Source organism: Fusarium falciforme, chromosome 4 (genome assembly GCF_026873545.1).
Source record: "Fusarium falciforme chromosome 4, complete sequence".
Classification (NCBI taxonomy): domain Eukaryota; kingdom Fungi; phylum Ascomycota; class Sordariomycetes; order Hypocreales; family Nectriaceae; genus Fusarium; species Fusarium falciforme.
This window is the reverse complement of record NC_070547.1, coordinates 4199296-4213720: the sequence shown is the minus strand read 5'-3', so window position 1 is coordinate 4213720 and position 14425 is coordinate 4199296. Positions and strand designations below refer to the sequence as shown.

General features: G+C 54.5%; 1 protein-coding gene across 1 annotated transcript; it reads left to right on the top strand.

Moving 5' to 3' along the window:
• Positions 1-9406: 9406 nt before the first annotated feature.
• Positions 9407-14270, top strand: NCS54_00600100 (Hypothetical protein; the record flags this gene model as incomplete). Its single annotated transcript, XM_053151478.1, has 4 exons — positions 9407-9594; positions 9648-9750; positions 9815-12748; positions 12801-14270. The coding sequence occupies 4 exons, from the start codon at positions 9407-9409 to the stop codon at positions 14268-14270; spliced, it is 4695 nt and encodes a 1564-aa protein (XP_053007453.1).
• Between the last annotated feature and the right edge of the window lie 155 nt (positions 14271-14425).

Sequence of the window (14425 nt, the reverse complement as noted above, 5' to 3'; positions counted from 1 at the left end):
TGTTGCCCTAGTAGCGCAGGCGCATGCAATACAGCGCCAACAGAAGAGAGGAAAGATCGATTTTCAAACCATCCCCAGTTTGTCAATCACTCAGGATGAAGACTATGCTTCTAACCTATTAACTGACCCAAAATTCTACGAAAGCCTTCCCGGGGTAGAGTGGATGTTGAGATACGAGTCAGACAGCATCCTTTGTGCCAGCTCCCCGAAAGGTCTGGACGACTTTCTAGACTTGGATTGGACTAACTTGGGATCGTGAGTCCATCTGATATCAGATGAGAATCCCTTTTCATCTCTAACAGAGCTCGTTCAGAATTGGTGCCCCCCATCTCGGTGGGAGTGGAAGACTATCACTTCGAAGGATCTCGGCCATCCGACGAATCTTAAGTTTCCAAAAGCGACTCAACAACTCTGAACCAGAGGACGAATGGTTCATGAAACGTCTCAGAGTACTCCCAGGCAAAGCGATTGTGCCGGGTCCGTCGAAGCCAGGCCTAATTAGTGACCATGAACAATTAGTGAAACCGATGGGTTATCACGTTCCCTTGGATGGCGATCATCTCGACAGCCCCCTGTGGAGAGACACCGAGAGTCGGCAAAATATCCTTGCTTATTGCCCAGAGCTCAGTATGATCCTAGACATGAAGCTCGAGCGAGAGAGATGCCCGCCAGAAATGAAACAAGATTGGACCTTCAAAGCATGACAGACTACCACGAGGGCGCCCGTATTGTCCTCACCTCACCGCCGCCACAAGAACCCCCGGCAAAATGATTTACGGCATTGCGTCAAATCCTGCAGACCATGGCTGCACGCCACAACTCTGGTCCAGGGACTAAACATCTGGGACCGTTCAGAACGGTCAAGGCGATGGCACTGTAAGGCTTCAACGTCCTCCTGGACACCAGCCTGACATGACAAGATGGCTAACTAGTGGTTTCAGCATGGCCAGCCCCTTGAGCAACTCGAGGTGCCAGCGGGGGGAGGTGATTGGCACTTATTCCACGATGGCTTCACTTTGATTTGGTACATTGACATGATCTGCTCAAGGTTCGACCTAAAGTGTGTGGCGCATCCGGATCAGGCCGAGTCGAGTGAGAAAGCTGTCTTTGTGACGTGAGACTCTAGCTCATCTGTCAATGTAGAAAGGCCACGGTTGTCTGGATGCTACGGTCAAGGTTGAACAGCGTGGATGCATGGTGCCGTGCTTCCAGGTGCACGGCTTGTCGGCTTTCTTGAAATGTGCGAGGTTCCCATGGAGACACGATGGATGTCGTTTCTGTGAAGTCAACCCGCAGCATATTACAAGAGCCGTGCGTGCTCCCGAGAGTGAATTGGAAGCTGATTTGAGCTGAGAGATATCGAGCAAGATGTAATTTCTAAAGCTACTTTACGCTAGAAGCACAACTCAGCGCTCGGCCTCGAAATCATGACCTCTGATCTCGCCAAGGTCGGGCACGGTCTGGGGATGCAAGCTATGGCCCGGATCAACCGAAGAGGCGTCCAATGGCGGAGAATGGGCCTCTGCATGCTCGGGCTCAGGGCAGTCAAGAGCATCAAAACCGTGACCGAAGGCATGCAAAGAAGAGAATCACGAACGAATGAGTAACCGACTGCCTAACCTAAGGAGGGCGCCAGCTTGATGGCGAAAATCCTGCGTCTCCTCTGTGACACGTCGTGAGCTTTCCTTGGCCACTATTGTCAAGTATCAGTGAGATTGAGATGGCTTCAAGTCTAGGCGAGTGGCCCGACGGTACGAGCCTGGTCCCTGTCGCCGAGGCCTGGGCTCTGGGCCCGACGGAGGGAGGACCCTGGTCTGGCACTGGCCACGGGCGACGATGGCCGTTGGGCAATTCACGGTGAGCATTTGCTGCGCTGCGAGCAAGAGAGAGAGAGGAAGCGTCTCTTGATCTTCCCTTTCATGCAAGATGACGGCGACCTGTTGCGGCCCAAAGAGTGAGGCCCTCGATCGAACCAAGGCGCCCAGGAGTAAATCGATAGGCTTGAAGAGCTGTTCTACGAGATGCGACGGGCAACGATGGAAAGCCCCGTGACCCTGGCCGACTGCCCCTGTCGGGTGGCGAGGTTTGGAATTCCATTCACCATTCCATGGCTCCCGGCTGGTCGGGACCATGGTTGTGAGTGCAATCACGGGGGAGACGAAGACGCGTGCCCCCCATCCATCACCTCATGCGCAGTGTTGAATACAGCAGTGTCAATTTGCTAAATGTTGTCTTGTTGACGGGTCTGGGCAAGAAAGTTGAAGGAGAAATGGAGACGCCGGCGTGTGAAGGCGTTTAAAGTTGTTTCATGGAAGATCAAGATTGACCTGGAGACAGGCGGAACGTGGGAGACAGCCACGTTTGCCCTGGTTGGCTGACGTGATTTGACTTGGCATGAGAGAGTAAAGTCCAAGGGTCTCTCTCACAAGGTTGAAGAGCAGCACGGCGAGAGGTTCAAGGTGAGCAACTAGCCGAGGCACAGTTGATGATCTCTCGAGGTAGTCAAGGGAGAGAAGGAAGAAAAAAAGGGATAGGTTGGTTTAACGGCGTTGGTTTGGTTTAGTTTAGCAGCCTCCCTGACGCCAAACGAGATGGTTCTCCACGAGGAGAAAAGCCAGGCCCCATATCGCTCCAGACACTAGGCGATCCAGCTGGCCGGGACGGGCGCCCTGGACAAGGCTTCGAGAGACGGTGGCCAAGTTAGTTTGACCGGGGAGAGATGAGGCGACGCGTCGTTGATCTACCTAGTCCATTAAAGTCAAATCATGGAGGAGGAAAGGGTCCGGTAAGTGAATGAAAAGGATTGAAGAGACATGAACGGGTTTTACGAGAGGATATGCATGTGCTGTGCTGTACTGTCCCACGGCAAAGCCTGAGTCAATGTCAAAGCGCACGGGACGGGACGGGCTGAGAGAGAGAGAGAGCGTGAGCGACTCTTTTGCTGTTGCTGCAGGGGAGAGGAGAGAAGGGGAACAGGAGGGATCGGTTTTGCTGTTCCGGGCAGAGATGGTGAGACATTGCCTCTGAAGGGGCACGATTAGCGACTCTAGAGGCGCCGGATGGGATTGAATCAGGCAAGAAGTCCTTGAAGGGGACATAAGATCCATTGCTTCATGATCATGGCCACGATTATTGTAATAATGACAACAACAAGCCCTTTGTACTCGTGCTCCTCGACCAGGCAGGCAGAAGGTACATATTGTATGTACAAAATTTGGGGGAGGGAAAAAACGGGCTGTCAGATCTCACCAGCCACACTTCTTTACCTTGTACAGATACTTTTTGTACATGGAGAAAGAGAAGGGTTGATCCAGGGGACGGGAGCGCACTTTTTGATCGACAAGTTTGCGCGCCCCGCCCTTTTTTTTTTTTTTTTGTTTTTGTTTGGGCGGGAACTAAGCGGGATCGTCATGGTCTGGAGAAGAGAGGGAACCCAGATAGTGAGGCTTGGGGACTTTCTGAGGCTGCATTTTTGTGATACTGAAGGCTGACGAGATGTTGTACTGCTTGATTCATGCATTTTGTCTAAATACGTACTGTGACAGGTCGAGAGGTTTCGTTCCTGGCAGGGGCGTCATGTTTGGCGTTGTGATAGATGTGATAGATGTGATGATGGACATGAATCGTGCATTTCGAGGAAACTGTTGATGCTTCAAGTCGATGCACTAACACGGCACGAACAAACACATTTCAAGCAACAAATGAAGAAAAAGGGACGCGCATTGATACACATCAACTGCCTAATAAACTGTCAATCCCTTGAACGCGTAATAGACGGCGGTCAAAACGAAACCCGTCAAGATTGCTAATTTTACCATTGCAGCAAGTCATGGCACCATCTTCGACGCAAGCCTCCTTTTTTTTTTCCCCTTCCTCTTGCTTCGAGAATATCAAGCAGAATGTGCTGTGCCTTGCAGAAATCTGCAAGTGTCCGTTCTACATCAACCCTCCTTCAGCTCAAGAGACGGGAGGCCTGCTTGTCTGACAAGAAACATGGGCCGCGTATACGTGAGGTGCTTGTCTCAAATGTGTAAAGTCGGGGGGAAACACCCAGTTTGGCGCTAATACCCACACAACAGGGTGGGAAGATCATCACTCGCAGAACAAGGAAAAAAAGGAAACAAGAGAAAAACATATCCCAACATTTAATCATTCTGGAGCAAAAAAGAGCAATTGGTTGGCAAGGTTACCAACAGTTATTTTTTTCTGGGGTAGACGACATCTTTTTGCTTGGGTGTTCCCAGTAGCAAGCAACAAGTTCTGGGCCGAGCGAGTCACATTCTTTTTATCGAGATCAGCCACCAACAACCAAGCCGTTGCCTTTTTTCCACCCTTCTTGGGTCACCCGCCGGCGGGAGGATCGAGACTTGAATCCCGCCGCCCAAGCCAGAGCTAAGCTGCAGCCGTCTGTCGACGTTAGTGACCCTATGCTAGGGCGGCGGATGATTAACGACTTGGCGCTAGGACAAAAGACTGGATGATAATCAATGACTTGTGATTGTCACAATCTGAGACCAAAAAACCACCTGCTGAGGAACAGCCTGATAATGATGAAGCTTGCGGAGGATCCGGGATGGATTTGATCCACAATCGAACGGACGGATGGGCTGGTCCATGGCCAGATCGATCCATCAAGACTGCTGCTTTTGTTTCGATTCACCCCAAGATCCAGCTCGAGATCCAAAAGTGGTCGGGTCCCGCTGGCGCGCGAGCTCGGGCACTCTCAGTCCAATATCGGCTTGTTCATGCCATGAGCAGAGACATTATGTCGACCCAGGGAGAGACATGCCGAGGAACTGGGTTCGTGCGCTTCTGGGTCTACTTTGTTAAAAGTTCCAGTGCCAGAATCACGCCTAAATCTGCGACAATGCCTGCGACGACCTGAGGTGTTTTCGACGGGCACTATCGTGTCATGCCATAGGGGAGCGGGAACGGCATCCATCGAGAGAAACAGAGAAGGGACCCCTTCCATAGGCCATTCTCCTGTGCATCTGGCCAATCGACCTGGGGCTAATGCGGCGGCAGCATTGGCACTAGGCCCGGCTAGGGGCAAGCCAATTCCCTCTAGCCAGAGGAGAGCGGTGGTGACGGCATTGAGCGAGCCAGACCGGGGGGTCGCATGGGTGTGTGGATGAGAGAGGACCCGCCTTCCGGTGGTGAAGTGAGTGTCGCGATGGATGTTGTGTTTAAATGTGTAGATTCTCGTCGCGCGTAGGAAGCGCAACTCTCAGACAAGAATTGCTCTTTTATAAGCGCTGGAGCCAGTGACAACCATCTCATCTACCGCCTCTAAACTCTTGCGCCCATACTTGTCCAGCCAGTTATCCGTTGTCGTGTCTCTTTGAGCGCGCCTGGAGGTGTGAGCGGACTGGGTCATTATCCCAGATGGCGTGTGCAGGGATTACACTATGTCGGCATGGATGGATAGGATGGACATGGATGGGACAGCCCGTCTGCGCGCTCCCCAAGGGAAGGGCGGGAAGAGCCAGTTGCCCCAATTTCCTCTGCCCAACGTATTTTTTTTTTTTCTACTTCGGTTGTCTTCTACTGCTTTTTTACCAGACATGAACTGGTGGTGTCTGCTTTCTAGGGTGAGAATTACACAACGAACAAAACTCAACCCAGTCCCGATCTTGTCAATGATTAGAGGGAGCAGTAGAGTTCAAGTCGGCGCTCTGTGTGAGTGAGAAGAGTGTGTGTGACGATGACATCTTGTGCCTCGTGGCAGCTCCGCATCCATTCTCTTCCAAGGAACCAGAGTGTCATTCATTCACCGGAAACTCTTCGCCCCCTCCCCGTGCCGCCGTCATCTTTTCATTGTTCCATTGTGACTTCTTTCTCTTATCTCAAGTCTGGAACTGTCCAAGGGGTGGTAGCCAAACCGCCGAGTCTTTATGGGAGATCTTGTTTCGTCTTGGAACATGTCTTGACCGTGTGTCGTCGTGTTGTCGACGTTGCTGATGCGTGCGTGTGTGAGAGTGGGAGATCCCGGTCGAGGACCCCTGCTGCGGTCGAGCAAACACCTGAGGAGGTGACAACTCTCCATGCCCGCCCTGCCCTGCCCTGCCCTGCGCAGCATTGGACGTACATACAGAGGAGAGGCAGAGCTACCCTACAAACTGACCTCCGAACAACCCAACGGGGCGAATCGAAGTGCATCTCTTTTTGATCGACGACCTTCCTCTGACCCAGCGACACACACACTCACCCGGAGAGTCATTCCCTGCTGGGCTGAGGTGATGGTCCACGAGCCACCATCACTGACAGCCCACCACCCACCACTACCACATTTCAGGACATGTACATCCAGATCCACCACCTTACATGCACCCAGACGCTTCGCACCAGCAGACGTTCAGGAGCCTGGTCCAATGTGCGGGCTTCGCAGCGTTCGACTCGAGCGCATGTAAGTATGTCTTGAAGCCAGGAGCGCTTCAAACAGCAAGCTACCGCGGCTGGTTCCAAGACGTCCTGCTCTGCCTCATGAGATGCAGTGCCCAACCAGACTGCTCCAGCTTCCATCGTGGAAGCGTAAATAGAAGCACTGCGCCTGCGGATCATGGATCCATTACGGTACTCTCGCCTCGTACCCTCCAAGTACCCAGTACCGTGCCTGGGCCTAGGGTCGTCAGTCCATGGCTTCTCGAGGCAGGGATTAGGGGGTGGGAGGGGAGGGGGGGCCGCTTTCAAAACGACAGGGACCCCGTGGATCCCCTTCTCCCTCCCCCGTCCAGCAGAAGCAGCTCTTTTTTTTTGCTTTGCTCTGTTCTTTTGGTGGCTCTCACACCTCTTTCTCTCCGACCTGGTTTGGACTCGAGCCAATGATGGTGGCGCTTTGTTCGTGCTTCTTTGTGCGTTTGGAAGCGTGTCACGTTTGCGAGTTTGGATAGACAAGCTGACTCCAGCAACGAAACTGTCTGACGGCTGATTCGCCTGGGTGGTCAAGTCATCCTCTAGCTTGAACTGTCCTTCTCTAGACGATCCTGTCGATTTCGTTATGGGCTGCCCCTCGAGCTCGAGGGCGCCAGATATCAGGGTCCGCCCAATAATACAGGCACTCGATCTGCCCTCATCAAACAACTCGAGGGCGAAATGAACCTACCCAAGCCCGTCAGCCAGCGCCAGCAGCTTGCCCCCCCTTTGGAGGAGCTTGGTCAACTCTGTTCCTCTCCGCCAGGCCGTGCGCCGTACATATCTAGTATGTTCAAATCAAACGTGACACTTTGATGTTGGGAGTATTTCGTTTCAGCTGTCGCCAACCCCAGACAGACATGACGGACATGAATGGGGTAGGGTAGAGTACCGTGCAGTGCCATAGCAGACGGGCCGCCAGCAAGAGCAGCAGCAAAAAGAGGAACGCAGGCGGTATGAGACTCGAGCACACACGGATACAGTACTTCTAGCGGCCGTCCAACGACGGATGGACGCCAGCCCATGCGGCCACCGCCTCAACCTTGATCGAGAGGAGGAGGGGTCGCCACACAAACCGGCCACACTGGGCTGGAGAAGCAAGGAAGCAGGGAGGGACCCTTACTGCACTTGCACTGTAATAGAGTCCGGGCGATGCGTGGGCGAGCAATGGATCTATGTCCTGACGGTGGCACAAACGACTGCCCAGCCAGGCATTGCTGTACGGTTACGTATGTAGGTAGGTAGGCAGCAGGAGAGTGAGGCAATCAATCGTAGATGTATTTTCAACACTCGCAGCGTGTTGCGCAGGCAGTGTGTGGCGGAGGACGACGACGAGGAGAAGCACAAGTGAATGAGATCCATGTACTGCGCGGGTACCATTTCAGGGCTAGGCGGCCTCTAGTAGGCTCAGGCCCAGGCGCCCTGCCGACACGCCCCGTTGCCTCTTCTGGTCTAGCGCGACTCTGCCCAGGTGCCTTACCCACACTGCAAGTCCACTCTACTTTGCTTGACCTCCATTCATTCATTCATACCGACGAGTCCATGTCTCCCAGCTCGTGTCAAGAGACTCGAATCCAAGGAATCAAGCAGCAGCTTGAAAGTGCAAAGTTTGGTAGATTAGATAGCAGCTGTTGCACCGATACTGCCACATTTTCTGTGCTGACAGACACTGGGCCAAACGGGGCGTCTCGTGCCTGGATTTACACGTCTGCCGCAGCAGCTTGTGGCCCAGTTGATCTCATCTTGCTTTCCTCCTCCCACGTCCACGTCCGCTGACATTCACCTTTCTCCCCCTCAACTCTTTTCCCTCCATCGCCCGCTCTCCCCGCGCCAATCTCAATTATCGGGCATACATGCGAACTCCTCTCGCTTCTCTTTGGATCCATCATTATCTCGTCCACCTTTTTGTTTGTGATCATTACCTACGGATACTTCATTTCTTGCCCCAGGAGGGAGGGACCTTTGCTTGCGACAGACACTCCACCCATCCTGCTCCAACTCGGCAGTCGCCCTGACCCTGGGCCCCAAGAATTTCCGCCTACAGACTAGAGGTACGGCTACCGAGTACAGGTACAGGTACCTCAGGTAGCTCCCAGCCCGGGCAGGTTGGCTTGCTTCGACCAGGGGGCCCTGGCGCCGCCAAAATTCCACACCACACATTACCACCTTCAACCCCCAACCCAAGGCGCTTGCGACCTTTTCCACCAAAACAACACCGCTCTGGGTCGACCAGCGACTCCCCTCTTCCCCCAGACGGTTTGACGAACGACCATTTCGTCGACCTTTTTTCTTCTTTTTCGACTTCTTTTTCCTGTCGGACACGAGCAAACTGACGACGACCCTTGCGGCAAGCCGGCCCGACCCATTTTATCTTTACCAACGAAGACGCACCGCACCTTTCACGCCTCGACACGACACGACGCTGAATCGCCCTCGCAATCCCTCCCACGTCCACTGTCGCCGCTCGCTCCTCTGGACGTTTCAACACCGCTCACGCAAGGTGTTCACAGTTTTATCGACTCGCCGTCTCGCATAATCTCGCTACATACAGTTGTGTACTCTGTCGTTCTCGCGATCGTACCGAGCCGCGAAGCTTCGACCCATCGCGAGCCTGGTGCTCTTGATCGAACCCGCTTGACCAAGTTCTGCTCCGACCCCGAACACGCGACACGCCTTCACATCTGGGAGTTGAAAGTGGTCGCCGCCTTGTCGAACAACTGGTTGCCTCTTTATGGACCGCCTTGCAGCACACTAGGCAACCCGCAGCCCTTTTGACGGCCATCCGCCTCGTCACCAGACCACACTTCAAAACTTGGCCGACAGCACCTATCTGCCTTGTTCGACATTAATCATACATCGCCGTGATCTTGCTTCTGACTGTCAACAATCCACCGCCGCGACCGCTGAATTACCTTTTCATCTCGAACTATCGTACGCGAGCTGCATATACCACAAAACCTAGATTGGATCTCGCCGAATCGCTTCCACTGCGGCCATGGCGGCCAACATGCAGCACATGGCTGGGGCCGGCCAGATGATGCAGCAGCAGATGAGGAAAGGGTCTCACCCTCAGCTCCAGCAGATCGTGTACCAGAATCTGGTCCAACACACACAACCATTTACCAGTCTATGCTGGCAGTCCAATGTCACCGTCCTTGACCGTCTTGGTAAAACCATGAACCTGTATGTCTGCCTGGATACCGTGTTTGAGACGCGAGTCCGCTAACAAATACCAGCATCACCAACATTGCTCTCGCCATGAACGGGTACGATCACTTGAAGGCTGCAGAATTTGGCTGCAACTTTGAGCGCACCGTGTTTCATGAATCCCCGACAAAGGTAAACTCGTCGCCCTGCCGACGGCAACATCTTTCCTCGGATAATGTATTGACCGATATTTTAGGAAGCTTACGAGCGGGAGATGACCAACAAGATGGTCGAGTTCTACAAACAAAGAGAGGCCAACGGAACTAACATTACGAACAAACTCAACGCCAACGCGCAGGCTCAAGCCCAAGCCCAGGCTCAGGCTCAGGCCATGATGCAAATGCAGATGGGACGCGGAATGGGACAAGGCCCTCAGCAAGGTTTCCAGCCGATGCAACACCAGCTCCAACCCGGTCAGATGCCCCAGCAACAACAACAAATGCCGATGGGCATGAGCATGGGAGGCATGGGCATGCCGAACCAAGCAGGTCGCGGGATGGGCCCGAACCAACAAATGATGGGAATGCCAGGAGGACAGAACCGACCGCAACCTTTTCCCCAAGAAATGGCGCGATTATCAGCACAAGACAAGGCCAAGGTTGCCGAGCTTGCGACAAAGATTATGAGCAATGCCACTGAAGAACAGAAGAACGCTACCCGGATGCAACTCTCAAAGGGACTCACTCCCGCACAACTTGCCGAGTTTCAAGCCCAAGGGAAGGATCCACTAATCTGGTTCTATCAAAACCATGCCTTCCAGATTCTCAAGAATAACATGGGCCGACTGCAGCAGCAACAGCAGCAGCAGAGAGGACAACCGCAGCAAGGCATGGGCCAGAACCCTAACAATCCCCAGGCGGTCATGATGCAGCAGCAGGCCAGCCAGAAGTCCCTTCATCAACAAGGCCAGCAGCCCCAGTCTCAACCTCAGCAACAGCTTCCCCAGCAGGGCCAGCAACAAGGTCAGCAACCGGGGCAGCAGCAAGGGGTCAATGGTGCGCAAGGAGGAAACGACTTTACGTCGTTCACTCCTAACATGGATAGTATCAAAGACCAGCAGATGAATGGTCTCATTGCACAGCAAAACGGTCAGATGGTTGTACCTGCGAGCAACGGACCAAACCGCAATCCGACACCGCAGCCTATGGGCCAGAACATGCCTAACCAGCAAGGTCCAAACCAAGGTGTCCGTCCTCCTCAGCAACAGCAACAACAGCCACAGCAGAATGTGAATCTCCAGCAGATGAAGATGAACCAGGCCGCTCAATCCCAGAACCAGGCTCAAATGAAGTCGATGCAAGGCCAGGCTGGCGTTGGTGGAAACATGCAGCCTTCTCAGAGCCCTGCCATGGGTACCCTCAACACTCCCGTTTCGAGACCGCCGAACGGCATGAACCCGATGGGCAACCAGGCCGGCGTCCAGTTTGGTGATCAACGGTTCAACCAGGGAGCTCAGAGACCAAACAACCAGGCCTTCCAGAACATGCTCGCCAATCTTTCACAAGAACAGCGTGCGACTATCAGTGGTTTGGCTCCGGATCAGCTCAACGAGGTGATGCAACGATGGCAGAATCGGCGACAGGAGAACATGGCAATGAACGGTGGCCAGGGCAACCCGGGGCAGATGCAGAACCGACCTCCAGGCCAGATGGGCCAGATGAACCCCAACATGGGTGGGCAAATGCCTGTCGGCATGCAACAGCCTGGCGGCCCGATGAACGGCAACCAGCCACAGATGCCAATGCGTATCCAGAACCCACAGGCGATCGCCATGATGGACACGATGGATTTGCCGCCTCAAGTTCTACAACATCTGAACCAAGTTCCTCCCGAGGTCAAGAAGTGGGGGCAACTTAAGATGTGGCTCAACCAGAACAATGTTGGTCAGAATGTTCGCAACCAGTTGGCAACTGTGCAACAGAGGCAGTTCCAGCTCATCCTCCAGAGGCGCAATAACATGATGCCACAGCAGCAGCAACAGCAACCGCAGCAGCAGCAGCCTCAGCCCCAGCCTCAGCAACAACACCAACCCCAGCCGCAACAGCAGCAGCCTCAACCTCAACAGCAGTTGCAGCTACAGCAGCAGCAACAAGCAAACCAGCCGCAGGCACAACAGCAACCGCAGCCCGGTCAGCCTAACAATGCGAACCCTGGCATGCAGAATCCTGGTGGAGTTGGACCAAATGGTCTACAGGGGATGCGGCAGCAGGTGGCCATGAACGTCCCACCCCAGTTGCTTCAAGCCACTGCCCAGGACCTTGCGCAGGTTCGCAGCCAAAGACCAACCCTGGCCAACATCCCTGACGAACAGCTGCGTGCGATGGTCATCCAGATGAAGAAGCATTCTTGGATGCAGCAGCAACAGTTGCGGAACCAGGCGCAAGCCCAAGCGCAAGCCCACGCACAGGCCCAGGCGGCTCGCAACCAGGCCCAGGGTCAAGGCCAGCAGCCTGTTCAGAACCAGATGGGTGTTCCTCAAGCCCAGATGCAAATTCAGCAGCCACCACAGCCCACCCAGACTCCACAGCCCCAAAACATGCAGGTCCCAGACATGGGACAGAATGCTACTCCTCAGACAACCGGTCAGAGGCAGCCGAGTGCGACCCCCGAACAGACACGAGGTTCTCGACAGCAACCGGCCAATAACCGGGCCCAGCCTCCCAATCCATCACCGGCATCAGCCCCGAAGAACTTGAAGCGACCCAGCAATGACGAGAATGCCGACGTTCCTGAACCTGCCAAGCCAACACCAACCAGACCTGCGTCTCAGCCGAACCAACAACAGCAAATGCCCCAGCAGCAGCAACAACAGGGACCCAAGCAAATCCCGAACCTTGCTTCGCTTTCACCAGAACAAAGGGCCAAGTACGAGCAATTGATGAGAATGCAGATGGCGAACAGGATGGGCAACCAGGATGAGATGGAGCGCCTCAAGGCAATTGGACAAGAGGAGCAGCGGCAGGCGTTGCAGGAGCCCCTGACTGACATTCCCATGTCGCCCCAGGAGCATGCTGAGACGGCGAGCAGACTACAAAGGATTGTGCTCGACATGAATAAGATTGGCCGTGGGCTGCGCAAGTGGTATAGCGTCACTCGCGATGAGGCGCGTGCTAGGATGTTCTTCCGAACAGTAAGTTCTGAAAGCCCTTGTATGAAGGAAGGATTGTGCTAACTTGGTTCAGCGATGGCGGATCATGAAACAGTTTGCGGACGGTGAACAGATGAAGGTGCTCAAGGACACATTCAGCATTCGGTGTGCTGAGATCGACCAGGCTCGGGCGATGCTCGAGAGTATGGCTAAGGATCTCGCGGCTAGCGTCTACGCATCTCAAAAGTATGGTGAGATGCAGCGGCAGCAGCAGCAGGCGCAGCAGGCACAACAGGCACAGCAGCAGGGTACTCCCCAGGCCCAGAACGCCCGCCTTGCTCAGCAGCAACAGCCAGCGCCTCAGCAACAACAACCGCAGGCACAGCAGCCCCAACAGGCACAGCAGCCTCAAGGGGGCCAACCCGCTGCTTTGAATGCTGAGAATCTGCGCAGAAACTCGCAGGCTCAGGCCACCGCCCCTAAGGGTGGCAACAAAGCCGGCCAAGCAGCAGGCGCTTCGACCACGGCCCAACCCTTCGCGTTTGGCGCCTTGTCACCTCACGGCAACCCCAGCTACGGCGGAAAGCCTCCCAAGGACATGAACCTCCAGCTACCACCTGCGCGCAAGAAGCAGAAGACTACCGGGCAGACACCGCAAGGCGCGACTCCATCACCGCAAATCAGCAAGAAATCGTCACCTGATATGCGAAGAGCGTCCGAGTCCCAGGCGCCCCCCAAGCCAGTACTTCTCTGCAAGGAGCCAGAATGCGAGCACTCGACTGTTGGCTTCCCTAATGAGCAGGCTCTCCAGAACCACATTCAAGAAGAGCACACCAAGCCGCATGAGGATCCTATGGGATTCGTGCGGGACAACCTGGCTTTGGCTCTGGGTCTGGAACCCGACGGTACTGTGAAGAAGGAGAAGCTGGAGGCGCCGCCCATGAGCATGACCAACTCCAAGCAGGGTCAGACCCCAGCCACCATGACGGCGACGCCCATGTCTGGCGATGGGATGAAACGATCGGCTAGCAGCATGGGCAAGCCCCAAGACAACAAGGCGGGCAACAAGACTGGCGCAACGCCCAAGCCGGCGGACAACAAGGCCGTTGAAAGCATTGTCAACGACCCATGGGCCGGCTCGACGATTGATCCTCAAACTCTGATGCAGAATCTGGGTCTCGAGAAGGGAATGGGAGTGGGCTTTGGCGCCACTTTCGACCCAACTCTCTACCGATCAACAACACCCAACGACACACCAGATTCGGCCAAGGAGGGCAGTGAACCAAACAGCGACATTTCGGAAGGCGTAAGCCTCGACATTGGACTTGGCTGGGCGAGCCTGGAGCCTGACATGCTTCTCAACATGAACATGGGCAACACCAGTCTAGACGGCAACGCTGAGCAGCTGGACATGAGCACTGTGCTTGAAGAGGCGGGCCTGGACCCTTCGATGCTGATGGAGCCATCAAGACAGGCACCCGACTGGGACGAGGTTCAGGTGGACTTTTCGAAGCCTTTCCAGATGGACCCGAGCCATTACTTTATGGCAACGACGACTTCTTGAAAGGTCTTGGACAGATGTGTATGAAAAGGAAAGTGAAGAAGACACGAGGTCAATAATTGGGGATGATGAGTTTGACGGCCTCGGGCTATATACCCACCCGGCATGACGACATGTTTTCTCGGTTTTATTATTTGGCATGATTCAGCATTGTTTTG